The sequence below is a fragment of the Mixophyes fleayi genome, chromosome 3, assembly GCF_038048845.1.
Source record: "Mixophyes fleayi isolate aMixFle1 chromosome 3, aMixFle1.hap1, whole genome shotgun sequence".
NCBI lineage: Eukaryota > Metazoa > Chordata > Amphibia > Anura > Limnodynastidae > Mixophyes > Mixophyes fleayi.
In genome coordinates, this window is record NC_134404.1 from 187,994,717 (window position 1) to 188,011,523 (window position 16,807).

General features: G+C 37.8%; 1 protein-coding gene across 2 annotated transcripts in view; it reads right to left on the reverse strand.

The window, feature by feature from the left end:
• AK9 (adenylate kinase 9) overlaps positions 1 to 16,807 on the reverse strand; it is a 116,050-nt gene that overhangs the window by 61,875 nt on the left and 37,368 nt on the right. For both annotated transcript variants that reach the window (XM_075202901.1, XM_075202902.1), the window contains 6 exons: positions 16,238 to 16,377; positions 15,980 to 16,160; positions 14,443 to 14,587; positions 12,047 to 12,142; positions 9,266 to 9,361; positions 8,396 to 8,532 (listed from right to left, as the gene is read on the reverse strand). In XM_075202901.1, the coding sequence (XP_075059002.1) occupies positions 8,396 to 8,532; positions 9,266 to 9,361; positions 12,047 to 12,142; positions 14,443 to 14,587; positions 15,980 to 16,160; positions 16,238 to 16,377 (795 nt within the window). The remainder of the gene's footprint in view (positions 1 to 8,395; positions 8,533 to 9,265; positions 9,362 to 12,046; positions 12,143 to 14,442; positions 14,588 to 15,979; positions 16,161 to 16,237; positions 16,378 to 16,807) is intronic.

Here is a 16,807-nt window from a genome sequence, read left to right on the forward strand (position 1 = left end):
AAAACACAAGTAAAATGTCACAACTCTGACTCTTGGGCCATAAGTTGGGTTTCTGGCACAAAAATAATAGGAAACCAGGCTCTAGATGACACATGCCAACGTTTTTCTAACCTGCAATTTACCTCTCTGCACTTACCATTTCCCTACTGATCATAACATCAAGGCAGCCAGACTATTCATTCACAGACTGAACAAATGGGCAACTGGATGGTGACTGAGACGAAAGTAGAGCCCTTGGCAGTTCTAATAAAGATTAAGCATGCCAGGACCCGCTCTCGTTGGTAAGTATGCCAGTGGCGCTTCCCTATGTTTCTTAAATGGAGCCATTTAGCTCAAGTATTGTAGATTGTCTGATGTAAAAATGTAACTTTACAATGTATAATTTATCACTCAATGAGCTTACCCTGGGGTAGGTTGTTATGGACAAAACTGATCAGAGCGTACATGTTTATAACTGGACATGTGTAACTAAAACTGTAAGTAAAGATGACCAGGAAGGCAATACAGAAAGCACCGGTCAGTTGTAAGGGACTGAAGCATCTAAATTCCAGAATAGCACTGTGACAATCTGTGTTTAGTAATAATTAAGACCCTTTGTTAAAAATGTTTGGGAACAAAAGTCAGGAGACTATATCTTGGTTTGACTGTATGTGGTTTCCCATGACAGCGTGGGAAAATCCCTAATACTATAAATAGACCTCACGCAAAAGATAAGTTCATTGCGTATCGGAGCTTCTACAGTGCAGAAGCTGTTTGCAGCGTCTGTCATCTTTTTTTTGTTTTTAACCAAGCATGTTCCGAATTGGATTTTACAAATATGGGACCCTTCTGGCTGAAGATAAGAAGACTGCAATCAACAAGGGAGCCCTCCTGGCCAGAAGAACTGAAGATTTTTAAAAGCATAGACTACTACAATTGCAAATTAATTTTGGACATTTACAAGCCGGACTTTTGGAAACAAATGTATTTTGGACATTTACAAGCTGGACTTTGGATACTATTGGGACTTGGTATTCACACATTTTAGGATTAAAAGCTGCTGACGAAAGAAGAAAACATCACTGGTGAGTATATTGGGGATTTATTATTTTTAATAAAATTATGTGGTATAAATGAGGGTCTTTAGTGTCTTTATTGGGGTTTTATTATTTTTATTAAAAGTATGTGGTTGTTAAGAGGGTTTTGTGGTTTATTTAACATTTTGTATTGTGGAACTACAGGTCCCAGGAAGCCGTGAGTGTCAGGGCATTTTGGCACTTGTGGTTTTACAACTGCCAACATGCCCTGCTTGCCATTGGTTTGCTAGTGCTTGTAGTTATACAAGCATCAGCATGCCCACACTGTTTATGGCAGTTTTTCTATCTTCCAGAGAAATGTATAATTACTACACTTTTTAACATCATGTGATTTGTTTGAAAACTCAAACCATGTGAATGTTTCATATGCTCTAGTACGATCCTATAAAGTCTTTGAAGAGGAAACTAGCTAAATTATTTAGCCGGCAAAAATGTAATTGTTACTGCTCTAATAAAGATAGCAATAAAAATTGAATGACTGTCTTTTTAAATGACAAGGAATAATCCACCGGTAAAAGGTTACCATATGCCATATCAATTAAAACAAATAATTTCAGTTTCGTAATAACCCTTTCTAGTTTTCCTAGTCATGAAGTCCCCACGTCCAAACCATTTAATAAATGCATGTTATGTGTCCGTGTTTGAAGTGGTTGTCAACTTTCCTGAAACCTGTAAGCTCAAGGCACAGGAGAAATGAATCCATTCAATTCCCTTCAATGGTGGAGAAGAGAGTATTTTGTTGAAAACTAAAAAAAGAGTCCTGGAAGAGTTTTCTTGCGATATAGGTGCACTATATGGTATGGGGAAACAGAGGTCGTAGTGTCACCTATTTGGACAGGAAAAGGGGCAGAGAGCAGGTCATAATGATAGGTGGTTTGTCCAAAACTGGACATACCCCTTAAGGTCTTATATGAAGTTGTTTCATGCAACACTGTATTCAGGCGCGGATTGGCCATAGACCTTACAGGGAAGTTTCCCGGTAGGCCGATGGCCTAACGAGGCCACTTGGAGACCACCTCGGATTTTCCTGGGGGGCGCGTTTGGATGCGGCGGGGGAGGCACGTACAGGAAAGCAATCTAAAATATTGGTGTTCAGTGGGCAGCAACAGGCAGCCAATTGCTAGGTTCCCACGGCGCTGTTCGGCAGACAGGAAGTCTGACTTCACTTCCTGTCTGCCTGATGTGAGAAGAGACGCTGCTCAGAGCAACTGAAGGTAAGTGAGGGGGGCTTAGTATACTATACTATACTAAGGGGAGCTACTTATACTATACTAAGGTGGGTTACCTATACTATACTAAGGGGAGCTACCTATACTATACTAAGGTGGGGCTGCCTATACTATACTAAGTGGAGCTACCTATACTATACTAAGGGGGGGCTACCTATACTATACTATACTATGCTAAGGGGGGCAACCTATACTATACTATACTAAGGGGGGCTACCTATACTATACTATTGGGGGGCTACCTATACTATACTATACTAAGAGGGGGCTGCCTATAGTATACTATACATTTGTCCTGCATGGCTTTAGAGATGACCCACTGTGTGTAAAGTCATCACATCTAGGTTTTCCTAGATGTTACTACAACTAAATTCCTGTAGTTCTAAATCCCGCCTACTTTTGTGTTGGCCCCACCTACAGGTATTTTGGTCCCGCCGACATGAGGCCACTTCAATAATTTTTTCCAGGGCCACTTTAAGTTCCCAATCCGCCCCTGACTGTATTTTATGTAATGTATGGGTGAGGAGGCATTTAGGGAATAGTGACCAGAGAATCCTTGAAGATTGTAGACTGGGGAGGTTTACTCTTAAAAGCAGGAATTAAAAAGAAAATATTTTAAATAAATACTGTTGCAAATGCATATTGTATGGCAACAACATTTATAGAAATGTAAGGCACTCAGTGTGGTTAAATAAGAAAGTCACTAGGTCTATCTCTGGGAGGTGATGCGAAGGTTTGGCTTTGGCCCTGTATTTTATTTCTTGGGTTCAGTGGTTATATATATAGTTTTGTATGCAGACGACATGCTGTTGTTCCTTTCACATGCAGATGAGTACTTGAACCACCTCTTAGAGACGGTTAATAACTTTGGACGATATTCTGGGCTTAAAATAAACTGGGATAAATCCAACATTTTTTTAGTCCATGGTACTCTCCCCACTCTTACACACTTTGATCATTCCTTCAAATGGACACTGCGATTCAAGTACCTCGGTATCTGGATCACCCCCAAAGCAACAGACTATATTAAATTAAACATTTATCCCATTACTGAACACTTCAAACTTAGATCTCACACGTGGATTCCGTTAACTATGACAGGGAGAATTAATGTTTTTAAGATGATTATGCAACCCAAATACCTTCGTGCACTACAACATTTCCCTGTCTATATCCCCAACTGTATATTCCATCTCATTAACTCCCTTCTTTCCTCCTTTATCTGGAGTGATAGTTGAGCAAGAATAAAAATAAGCACTCTTTTTAAATCTAATTGCGATGGAGGGTTTGGCGCTATCTAATCTTAAGCTTTACTATATGACAGCTCAGTTGTCTCATCTACTTGAGTGTTTGTGCATTTCTAGAGACAGTGTCCTGTTTAGTTTCCTTGGTGAGCGGCGGGGCCTGCGTTTAACCCACTGCAGGTGCTGCTGATGGGCAAGACGTCCAGGTCAGATCCCCCCATAATCGTGCAGGCAATTAAGGTGTGGAATATGGCTAACAAACTCCTTGATGGTGGGGGTTTTGACTCGGATGCTCCGATTTGGCATAATGTTATATTATGAGCTGAATAAATTGAGTGGTGACCCTTTCTGGAGCCAAACCGGAGTGTCTGCATTGAGTCATCTGTATGATGAGGGGGTTTTTAAATCCTTTCCCCAGTTCCAAAGATACTTTAATATACCTCATACTGCATTTTACCGGTATTTGCAACTCAGACATTCTACACAATCCCAATTTGTTGATTTTCCTCCCACGTTTTTAATCTCTCCCATCAGAGCGCTCCTGAAAAGGATGCGTGGATGTAGAATTATTTCCACGGTATATGCCGAGCTTAATTACCACTCTGTAATTAACAGCTTATTACCACTTAAGGCCAAATGGGAATCTGGTCTGGGAATATTCTTGGAAGAGGAATGGAGTCACATTCTGAAAACCATACGAGACGCTACCTCAAGTATCCATCTCCAACAGATACACCTTTACATATTGCATAGAGTATATCATACCCCAAGCTCTTTGGCTAATATTGGGGGAAGATCTAATACTGAATGTCCTAAATGTGGATTGTCTGGTTGCAACTTATGGCACCTGCAGTGGGAATGTCAAGAGGTACATGACTTCTGGATGAGGGTGTGGGCTTGTGTTGGAAGTACGGTACCTGAGATTCCCCCTTTGATTCCCAAGATATGTTTATTTGGTATCTCTTTGGAAGACAATTTAGATAGACCTCTCTACCAATATATTTTTATCCTTACCCCCCTGGCTAAAGTTATCATAGCCTGTACGAGGCTGGCAGTGGAATAACCAGATTTATTTAAATGGAAAGCGTTGGTAAATGACACTATGCATCACGAGAGATACATGTATACTGAAAGTAGGGCGAAACACAAATATCATAAAATATGGTCCCCATGGTATGAGTTGAGGCAAGGGCTACCCGTATTTGAACAAAGACACGGCCTACCCCCATCTCCCCCTTTTCAAACCCGCAGTTTATTAAATATACCCCCAAGGTTCAAATATGGGAATGCTGTAAAGCTTTTAACACCAAGTTTAAATCCCAAGGCGCTACCAGAGGAACATATGGAGGCTGTACATTAAGCACCCCCTGAACGAAGTTTGAACATCAGGCATTATAGCAAGTCTTCTTTAAAAGAAGACCGAAAGAGCAGACACCGACCCTTAATTGAATGAAGGCACAAACGAGCATCCAGCACATCCTGCAAGAACAAAAGCAACATCGATAACCGCAAATAAAATGTAGGATACCCCTTCTTTTCACACCAGGCGATATATGTCCTCTAGACACTATGATATATTTTAGCTGAATCCGGTTTGCGAGCCTGTAGCATGGTTTACACCACGAGCGCAGACTAGAAATTATAAACAGAGATTATAAAATGGTCCTAGACTTATCAGGTATGACCGTAGTGGCCCACATCATGACCAACCCACCACCATGGAGAGAACGTCGGTGTATCAAGCTCTTGGAGGCCAATCCAACACAACCAGAATGACCGGAATGCCCTCTCTCTGTACCTTTTATAAGACTCTCGGAAACATAGCTACCAGTGGGAATAGGTAAACTAAGTGGAACCGCCAGGGAACGGACAGAGAATCTCTGGCCTTGGAGAGTTGAACTTTGTGATCCAACTGATCCCACATGTCTACTAGCTGGTGAAACAACTCCGGGTGCAGGGACCATTGGCCGGAATGCAGAATCTACCTGTTACGAAAAACTGCTTTCCAATTTTCTACCCCTGGGATGAAAACTGCCATGACAACCTGAATGTGAGATTCAGCATACAGAAAGATCCTGTGCGTCTCTCGCATGCTAAAGAACTCTTGGTGCCACTGCAGTGGAATTGTCTGACTGTATCTTTACTGTCCTTCCCTGCAGCAAATGTTGCACACTGATCAGAGTGTGGAATACTGTTCACAGTTCCAATACATTTATAGGAAGTTTGGATTCTTTCAGAGACCAAAGACTCTGAAACCAAGCTTGAAGACAGACGGCACCCCTGCAAGCTGGCATCTGTTAAAATTAAGGTCTAATCCCAGATTGAGAATGGTCGACTCCTGCAGAGACTGTTTTTTTCTAGCCACCAATGGAGTGACTGACGCGCCTAAGGAGAAAGACAGAATACCTGACCAGACAGATTCAGATGGGATCTGTTACGGTTCAACAGGATTTCCAGCTGGAACTCCCATGCATGCAAGTGAGCAAACTGGAGTGTTTCAAAAGTCTATACCATCTTGCCCAGAACTCTCATATAGAAGTGTACAGAGGTCTGTTTGACAGTCAACAGAGATCTTCTGTGAAGCCTGAATTTTGTCCAAAGGCAAAAACACCCACTGTTGTTGGGTGTCGAATAGTCCCAAAAAGATCATCCGTTGGGTCGAATTTAACTTGGACTTCTTGATGTTGAGGATCCAACCAGGACTCTAGAGTCTGGGTTGTTATCTGGACCTGGGACAGGATTACCACCGGACACCCCGCTTTTAGAGCCGAAGTGCTTTCATTCAATTACAAAGAGTTGGTGGTCATATATTATATAAACTCAAACATTCTTCATTAGATTCATTATCATATAAATCAGATATTATTTAACATTACAAAACCGAAAATCAATAAATCTTTATAAAATACAGTAATTTTTCTTGGTATAGTGAATGAGATACTAAACTGGGGAGTGCAACCCCAGATTTAAATACAAAGAGCTCGATTTTTAACAGGAATGACTTCTCTTTTGACTAATAACGTGGATTTAATAACATTTTAAATGTTTTTATGTCTATATAAGGTTATGTTTTATTATCTTGATTTATATTATACTGATGTTAATGTTGGTTTTTAATGTTGTGTTTTTAATTACAAATTGGTTAGTGGTCTGCAATACAGATTAGAAAATAGCTATTTTTCTTCTATATGTTATGTTTGATTTTGGTCTTGGTTTAGTACACACTATTTCTTAAAAAGGGCAGTAGTTTTTCTTTTTCTTTTTCCTTTAAAGTTTTGAATATTTTTAACTTTGATTATAGAATATTTATATTGAACCCACCCACTTGAGCGCCTAGGTAATCCCTCCAGATATACGTTTCAAGGGAAAAAGATCCTCCCCCAGGACCCAGCACTGGATTAGCAGCTGTCTACCAGGGCAGCCCCCTTATCCAATCCAGTGCCTAGCAGGGGCTTACATCATAACTATAACCCCTACCTAACCCAGCCCCCTAAGTAAACTCATGGCTGCCTCTAGTAAGAGACAGCCACCCAGGGGCCCCCCTGTACCTTCTACCCCCCCAGAACAGTGCTGGAAGAGGGTTTCACTTTCCTGCTGCCTCCATCTGTCTGCACAGTGAAGTAGCAGCTGTTCCTTTGCAGCTGCTGCTAGGGATGTCACATACAGTCTACGGCAACTGTGGTTGGCTCCCTGAAGGTGTCCAGAGATGGGGGCGGAAGAACGGCAGCGGAGGTACCTCCACGGCACCTCCGATCTCCCGCTCCAGACAGTGCAGAGCCATCTGTGCTGTGCGCTGCAAGATTGCCAGCATGCTGTGCGCTGCCAGGATGCAGCTTTTAGGAGAACGGATTAAATCAAATTAAATAAAACTGAACAGGGCTGCAGAGCAGCCTTAAAACATTCCGATTTGTGGGGCACTAAACCTAAACTGATTAATATACATTAAGTGTTGTAAAGAGAGGGAGAAGCTAGGGCTAGCTAACAAGTTCTTAAAGTTCCCATCACCTATCCTCACTACTCTATACCCATATGTCCTCGATGTCCCCCAATAGGAGGATAGAGAAAAGGTTTTTTTGCATGTATTAACAAAGGAGGTAAAGTAACATGAAATAGGTTGGGTAGTAATAGCCTCTACACACACACACAATTATTAGATTACCAAAGTAGACAGGGCAGTTAGGACAAGATGAGCTTAAGTCAGAGAAAGCATCTATCCCAGATACCTCATTAATATATAATATGGTAGGGATTAATTATAGAGAATTTAGGCTATAATAAAGGTGCCTTGGAGGTGAATTAAATAATATCTACAAATATATTTGATGTGTCAATACATAGATACGTCTAACAATCCATTCATGCCAATAACCATACAGAAGTCAAGGGGTCATCAATTTAGAATGGAAGAAAGAGGGTTTCAAAATGAGCAGTTGGTTCTTTACCCATTACCCACTAAGAGGTAATGATGGCAAATTGGCTAAGAGAATTTAAAAATATATTGGATGCCTTTCTTATAAGAAATATTTTCTATAGGTATAATTAGTAGAGGACATTAGAGGGACATTAAGGGGTTGGTGCATATGGTGAATTTATCCAATTGCCATTTTGGGGGTGAAGAATAATGTTTTTTCAAGAAGGAAATTGTCAATTGTCACATTGGGGTTTTTGCTTTGTCTTCCTCTGGATCAACAAAATTAGGATTTATAAAGGGTTGAACGTGTATGTAACAGTAATTAGTCTGTTTGAAGATAAACTGCCAGGGTTATAAAATGCATTCCAACTCATTCTTGGTGTGATAAAGAACAGTCTGTTTCAGTATATGTGGTAATGAGAGTGCCATTAATACCTCTTTAATAGCTTTCTCCAATACACTGATATAATCATCTGGAGGTAGTGTTATTGGAGTCTCGCCTGCTATTTTCATAGCTTCCTCCACCATTTGATGGACTTCAGGGTGATCAGCAGTTACTTCTTCAGTTTGGTCTACAATATAGTGGAAGAAGAAATATAAAAATCTCTTTTATATTAAATATAATAGTGCAATTAGTTATGAGTTATTGTCCTACAAACAGATATTGTCATTACGGACCCACAGGGGGTTAAACAGGGATTGATTATATGATGATAAAATAGAAAGTTTTTGGATCTATTCATATTTATAATCAAAATATAGAACACGAGGGACATCCTAATGGTTTTAAAATATGTTTGGTAATGATCATTTTAATTATTCATATCTGTAACAAATAAAGTGTGTTACAATTTCTTTTTAGCAAAGTATTCATTTAAATTTGTGACTGCAGTTGTTACCATTATGTTAATATTCACAGTGAGCGGATAATTCCAAAAGGTTTTTGGTTTGTTTCATACATTATACATGACTGGTTGTGTACCTGTTTATTGTGCTGTGCAAACCATATAAAGCTGTTGGTATGTGCTATTTCAGTCAGCAAGAAAAGATGTTATGTTTAACAACAAATAGCAATTTAATTAATCTTTTATTACTCCTAATACATGGAAGCAATTGCATATTGATTTGTCATATGTACTTTGTTCCCAGGGAAAATTAATGAGCTTTAAATGCAACATACCAAAGCACTCGTGAATATTACATCAGCCCATAAAATTGCTCTCCCTGTTCTTGCAGATGATGGGTGCAATTTAATTCTCATGCAATATACAAGTAGCATTTACTGAAAGTCAAAACTGATTTTACCTTCTGCTTGAAGGACACTTTGTGCCTCTATCTTCTCAGTTGTTTCTTCTCTTTGGGTTGTGTGCTCCTCTGTTGTATGTGATTCATCTACATTTTCTAGTTAAGGAACACAATATGAATTAAACTGCATATATGACACTTTTGTGAGTTGTTCAGCATATTAAGAAGTGGACACATCACCAGATATTGTTAAGTAAAGAGATCTCTGTGTCATCGGGCAAGGGAGATGTATATGCAAAGTGGGACTTCTTTGTAATGGGCGATGGACTGTCTCTGCACAATATGGGGGTGGCCTAAACATGTCCTAAAAAGTATAATAACAGTAGATAGAAAACTCCCTATTTCATCCTTAGGCTTTCACGTCAGATACATAAATATGTAAATATGTATTTATTTCATGATAAGACATTCACTCCATGTGTTTGTAAATCATTTGTACAATCAAGTGCAGATTAAGGCTTTGTTGTTCTGTTGTTCACTTTGCCTTTGATGTTATTAAGAACATGTAATACTGATGAGCCACATTCTGCATATTTTCTGCTAAGTATTTGTTGTGTTCTTGTTCCTTTAAAAAAATATACCCTTTGCATCAAAATTTGTAATTACTGTGTTTAATTCTATCTGCATATTCTTCATTTAAAGTCTACCTACATTTTCTATCTTTAGAACACAATATGAGTTACACTGTATATATGACACTTTTATGAGTTGTTGGGCATATAAAGAGTAACCTTACAAACTCAGCCTGGGCTAGCGTGAAGCGATCGCATTGCCACTCCCCCTCCCCACTTGACCTCCCCTCTGGGAGGGTAGGTCAAGTGAGGAGGGGGAGAGGAAACAAGAAAAGTTGGCAAGTATGCTATTAATGTACAATTAAATGTTTATTATCATCAATCAATAATACTACATTTATAGTCAGCAAAAAGAGATCAACTACACATGTCAGGCCTGATTCATTAAGGAAAGGAAAGAAAAAAAGAGTAACTGTACTTTGGCAAAATTATGTTGCATTGGAGAGGGAGATTAATTTAAAATGTCGGGACAGAGATATATAGTTGGGGTAGGGCAAGTCCTAGATCAACTTTAAATTTCAGTGTAAAAATAAAGCTATCAAGTATTTCAGTGCTAGATGAAAAAACAGTCAGTATTTTATTTTTCTTATGTGCAAAATAATAAACTAATTTGCACCCCTTGCATTGTAACATGGTTTGTCCAGGAGAAAACTTACTCATTTTTTTATCTTACTTTCCTTAATGAATCAGGCCCTACATGTTTGAAATACAAATGTCAGTCAAATGTATCTTTTATTACTGTTAAACATGGAAACAATACTTATTAATAATAATACATATTGATTAGTCAAATGCATTTTGTTTGCAGGGCAAATTAATAATCTTGAAATGAAGTATACCAAAGCACAGTTAATTCTCATGAATATTTTTTCAGCCCAGAAACTGGCTACAAATAAAATAAAAACAAGAGGAGCGCCAAGCTACACGTATTATATTATGTTATATTATATATTATATATCAGCGACAGCTGATTACTGGACACAGGACATCAGAGTTTAGCTTACCATCTCCCCTTTAATAAGGAACTGCTTATGGAGAGTAGAAAACAAGAGTCCTGGGCTACACCTGATTATGTGAAGAGACAAGTGATTTCAATTCATCTACTTGTTATACTGCCGCAGCAGTGCTTGTACCCACTTGTTTACTTTATCCACAGAAGGACCTAACAGCTGATGATCTTGCCTGTTAACTAACAGGTTACAATCTATGGAGGGACGTGGAGGACAATTTTGGGTTTCTAACATTGAGAGGGGACAAGTGATTCTTACACAGCTACGTTCCAATGCCATAGCAGAGGCTGTAGAGAAATCAAGCAGCTGATGGTCGTCTCTGTGTAAACTATAACAAATGAAGCTGGAGAATATAGTCCCTAATACTATAGGAAGGATGATGTAATTATATACAGCTACTCACCTCACCGCACAAAGTGGATCATACACTCCATTATTAGACCAACTACAGGGGAAGTGAGGCGAGTTGTTTACTTAACCATACCAGTGAACCTAATATTGTGCTGCAGGACGGGACTTATGGGGAGTGAGATGAGCTGGCCACTGTTATAGCGTTTTAGTTCTTTATATTATATATGATGGACAACTAATTCTTGCATTTGTGGGTCATCTATGTTTACATATATGTGTATTCTCTCTTAACAGCATATATATATATATATATATATATATATATATATATATATATATATATATATATATATATATAAATATATCTCTGTTTGCATATGTTTACAAGTTATTCTCCTTTTATAAGATTCTTTGGCATTACAGAGTGAAATTATTCCATATACATGTATTTTAATTTTTAAGATGTATATGGTTATGCTATGAGGTTTCTGTTTACATTTGTGAATGATTTTGAATAAAAATGTTACAGTTTTTCAAGTTAGGAGCCTAATGTGTTTTTATCTGTCATATTCAATTCAATTGATCATTTTATATGTGATATAACATATTATATATAATACTTATAGCTTGGCGCTCCTCTTGTTCTATTTTATTTGTCACTTTATTGAGAGAGGTGGACTTGCAATATTTAAGGATACAGATTTTCAAGCATCTAGGAATTGTTTGTTAGGTTTTGGTTCACAAAATTGCTACCTCTGCTATGTGCAGATGATTGGTGCAATCTAATGATCATGTGATATATATACCTAAAGTAGCATTTAGTGAAAATCAAAATGGAAATCTTTACCTTCTGTTTGAAGGACACTTTTCTCCTCTATCTTCTCTGCTGTTTCATCCTTTTGGACTGTGTGCTCCTCAGTTGCATCTGATTCCTCTACATTTTCTATTTATGGAGAACAATATGAATTACAGTGTATATATGACATTTTATGAGAAGCTAGACACACTGGGCCTGAGGGCCTGATTTATTAAGGAAAGTTAAGTAAAAAAAATTGAGTAAGTAGTCTCCTGGACAAAAACATGTTACAATGCAAGGGGTGCAAATTAGTTTTCTATTTTACACATAAGTTAAATACTGTCTGTTTTTTCATGTAGCACACAAATACTTGATAGCTTATTTGTACACTAAAATTTAAAGTTGATATTTGTGTGCTACATGAAAAAAACAGTCAGTATTTAATTTATGTGTAAAATAGAAAACTAATTTGCACCCCTTGCATTGTAACATGGGTTTGTCCAGGAGACTACTTACTACTACTTATCGAGTCATTAAGGAGAGCAAAGCAAAATGGTAACTTTGCACTTTGGCAAAACCCTGTTGCATTGGAGAGGAGGTAAATTTAAAATGTGTGGACAGATTTATAGTTGGATAGGGCATGTCCTAGATCACCTTTAAATTTCAGTGTAAAAATAAAATTATCAAGTATTTGTGCACTACATGACAAAACAGCCAGTATTTAACTTATGTGCAAAATAATAAACTAATTTGCACCTCTTGCATTGTAAGATGGTTTGTCCAGGATCAAATTTACTACTTTTTTTGCCTTGCGATCCTTAATGACTCAGGCCCATTAAGAGTCGTCTTACAAACTCTGACAGGGCTAGTAACTATGCCGTTGTTTTTGTTTTGATACATAAAGAAACTCATGACAACTTATATGTCACTATGCTAAGCTGAATATTATCCAACCAATGTTAGGCATTCAATTGATTTATTACTACTCCTCACAGCACTACACCATTCAGACTTAATACACAATTGTATCCTCCCTTCATTTGTATCATAACACTGTACAATTCCTAACAAGCCAGTAATCATTAACACACTGGACTAGTCCTCATAGGACATAGCCAGAAGACAATTGAAGGACAATTAAATGCTTCTTCTTAATTGATAATACTAAATGTAAGCTTATATATGGTAAAAGAGAAATAATCACTCATGTATGGTTAGAGATAAATGAAAAGGTCACTGCAAATAATTGTTATATTTCATGGTGTCCACATCATTTTTCAGATATATTTGACTACTAATACACATCACCTCAGCACCATGTAATGCCCTAGTATATCTGCCAAGTTCATTTAGTTTTACAAGACACATACCTATCACACTGTGAGTTGAGGAAATGTCATCAGTTTCTTTTTCTTTTTCTACTTCTTTCTGAGCTTCTGCCATTGGTATAATAATAGTCATTAAAGGGGAAGAATTATTTTATTGTTTGTTTGTCCCTGCTTAGAAGTGGTCTTGCCAATCCAAGAAGCCACCAGTTACAGTATCCTGTCTAGTAGTTCTAAGGTTATTGGCTGGAGATCTGATGTTCTGCTTGGATGGTCCTTTATCTGGGGTTGTCCAACCCCTTCCTTGTGACCTTCTCATGCAAATGAATTGAAGTTCATGTTGGAGAGGCCTCAACAACTCAAGTTTTAGTTTGAGGTCTCCTGCTCAGTACCATCAGATGCATTGGTATTTTATGTCACTTAAGTTGACCCAAAACTGTATGTTTACTTTTGGGTGGATTTAGCCTTTAAGTGCCATCTGAGAACCTTACAGTACATCAGAATCTTGTTCTCCATTAATGCTGCAAGCTTTTTCAGCTTGACAGGTGCCTTGAATTTTTGTCTAAACCTGTCTGAATTTTAGACCAAACTCAAGCCAGTTTGAGACATTATATGACTTGGATTTAAAGAAAAAATAATCTGAATGAAAAATTTTGTTAGAGTACGTGTATAGGTTTCAATGCATCAGCTCTTTTCTTTTTATTCAAATTGTCATGTGTTGCTAAGAAATGCACCAGTGTGGATTCCTCTGATCATTTTGTTGCTGAGTAAGTCATCCTGAAGAAGACTGAGGATAATTGGGGACAGAAATGTATCTAGCAGAGACATCCTTCCTCCTCAATGGGCCTGGACAGAAGTGAACACAATGACAGAGAGAGTTTGTACTATAGGGGTGAGGGGTGGGTAGATGTCTCTGCAAAGTGGGGTCTCCTTGTAATGGGTGAGGGGATGTCTCTATATGGGGCTGCCTACAAACAAAATACAATCTACCTTTTGCAACATTGCAGAGCTTTGTAATTTACTGACTTTAGTTTTATCTTCAGACTATTTTTTTAAACCTTTGTCTAAATCACTCCATATGCTTTAGATCTGTAGAGATCTAAAGCATATGGAGATACACACCTTGTAGTTTCGCCAGTTTTTCTTGATGTAGCTTTAATTTGACACTTTCAATAGCTGTTACAGTGGACTCTTCACAGGCCTTTGCTATAGCATTTTGTTTTACTTCTTCAACACGTGATGAAATAAGCAGAGACATATCAAAGACCTAAAGGAGACACTAAGTTTCATTCAAAATGCTCACAATAAATGTAATATTACTGTATTTTCTGCAAAATCAATATTTGCAATTAGTACAAACATGTGATTCAACAAACATTTGATTCTCACAGTCTGTAAATGTTACAATACATGTGCGCATAGGTCACATCGTAAGGGAAGATGTTACGAAGAAGTAAAGCACCACGTCCTATTTAAAGATGTTTCAAAGTGAGTCCACAATGCAGTCAGATCCTAAGTGCTGGAGCCAGCGAGCCAGCTAATTGTTGTGGTTTCTTGTTTTTAATACTAAAACATGGGTTTAGTTTTGAGACATGGTCCATAGCCTTCTTGACTTTATGTTGGAAGCCCTGATTATGAAGGACCCATGGATTTTCTTCCTCTGCTACCCTCCCCAAAACCTTAATTAGCATTCTAAAAAGTTTGTTTCACCCATCTTAGGAGCCACTAAATGTCTTCTAGCTAGGAACTGGAATAATCATCTCCCTCCCTAATCACAGGAAAACGATATTTGGCATGTGGATGATGTAGAGAAAAGAGCATATTATATGCTATAGAGGGCATGTCTTTAGGCAGGTTTGGACCCCATGACTATTTATAGACAGTACCATACCATACTTTCCCATACCATACTTATTACCAGGATAACTACCCAACTCTCTTACCCCCTCCTTCATAATTAACACTTCGCTCTTACCTATTATCTTATTTGACAACCTGTGACCCTCCTGCTTACGCACTTAAAAATAAAGATGAACCTTTTCTAGTTAAAAGCTCAAACTACACGCCTGGATTCCTCACTTCCTCCTCCCTCCCCCTGCTCCTCCCGTCCTTCTAACCCTTGACTCCCCATAAGTATAAAATGGAGTCAAACACATAACTGTCCATTGCAAAATTACTGTATTTATTCAAGTGAATGTTCTGTAGCTTTATCAGTTTTTTCTACTTTTATATTTTTTATTTTGACCTGTAAAATATAAAATAAAATAAATAAATAAATGGGTTTAGATGTCCCTTAAATGAACATGTGTGATCTTAACTGAACCATTAAAATTAGATTTTATACTTTACAAGTACCTATAGCTATGTCATTATATACTGTTTTATGCACAATAATTACAATAAACTCTACACTTGCAAACAGAAAATTAGGCAGGTCATGACGGATCAGCTAACTTAAGGGACCAGTTAGCTTGTGTCACCTCTTCTACCTCTGGCTATGACACATGGGCTACACAAAGATATAGCCATGGGTTATAATACTGTCACATAGTGGACAGATTTTAAAGAAGCCATATGTTTGATGACTAAATATAAGACAAGCAGGGTAGAACCTCAAGGACATATCTTTTTTTTTTCAAGCAATATTATATACACCTACCTTTCCTGAGTATTTGCTAGCTATTAAGTTGCAGACCGTTGTTTTCCCAGAAGACTTTGGTCCAAGGACAGCCACCTTGCATGGAGGCAGTGGCATAGGAGGAAGAAGGTATGGACGAGGATTCTGCATGAATTTTATCAGTGATTCCTCGGATGATAGTAAGTACATTTTATCTAGAAAACTGAAAGTCAAAAAATAAGATAAAATAGAATAAAACAAGACAATAATGATAATGTGCATATTACAAACAAAGTTTACCTAACAGCAAACTCTGCCAATCCTTTCTTAATATATCCTTCTTTCAGAGCCACAGGACATAAATTACACCAACGGCTTCTGCGCCACCTATATCGGGGAGCAATCATACGGGAGGCTGAAAGTGTCCGCAAAATGTCATCCTATTAAACAAAAAAATGCTATTATGTTTCACTAGTCAAAAATTTGTATTGAAAACAATAGTGTTTCCATAAAATGCAATCATTATTTGTTAGGCTTTTGCTATGCACAGATACAGTAGCACCAGCCATTACATCAACATTTTGCATATCTATCTTTACAGACCATTAACCTAACATTTATTACTTTTCAAATTGATATTCTTAGATTTCACATTATCCACTGTGTTATTATATAAAGCATGTTTGGACAAGTAATGCTGAGACAGAAGGCATGATATCTGAAAATACGTAAATAAGTATATATACATAAGCACAGAGACGGAAATTTGTATTACATGAAGAATAAGTTTGAAGTATCAACTCATTTTGTCACTAAAGAAATATGGAATTAATTATAAAAAAATAACATATGCATGGAGGCATCCAAATT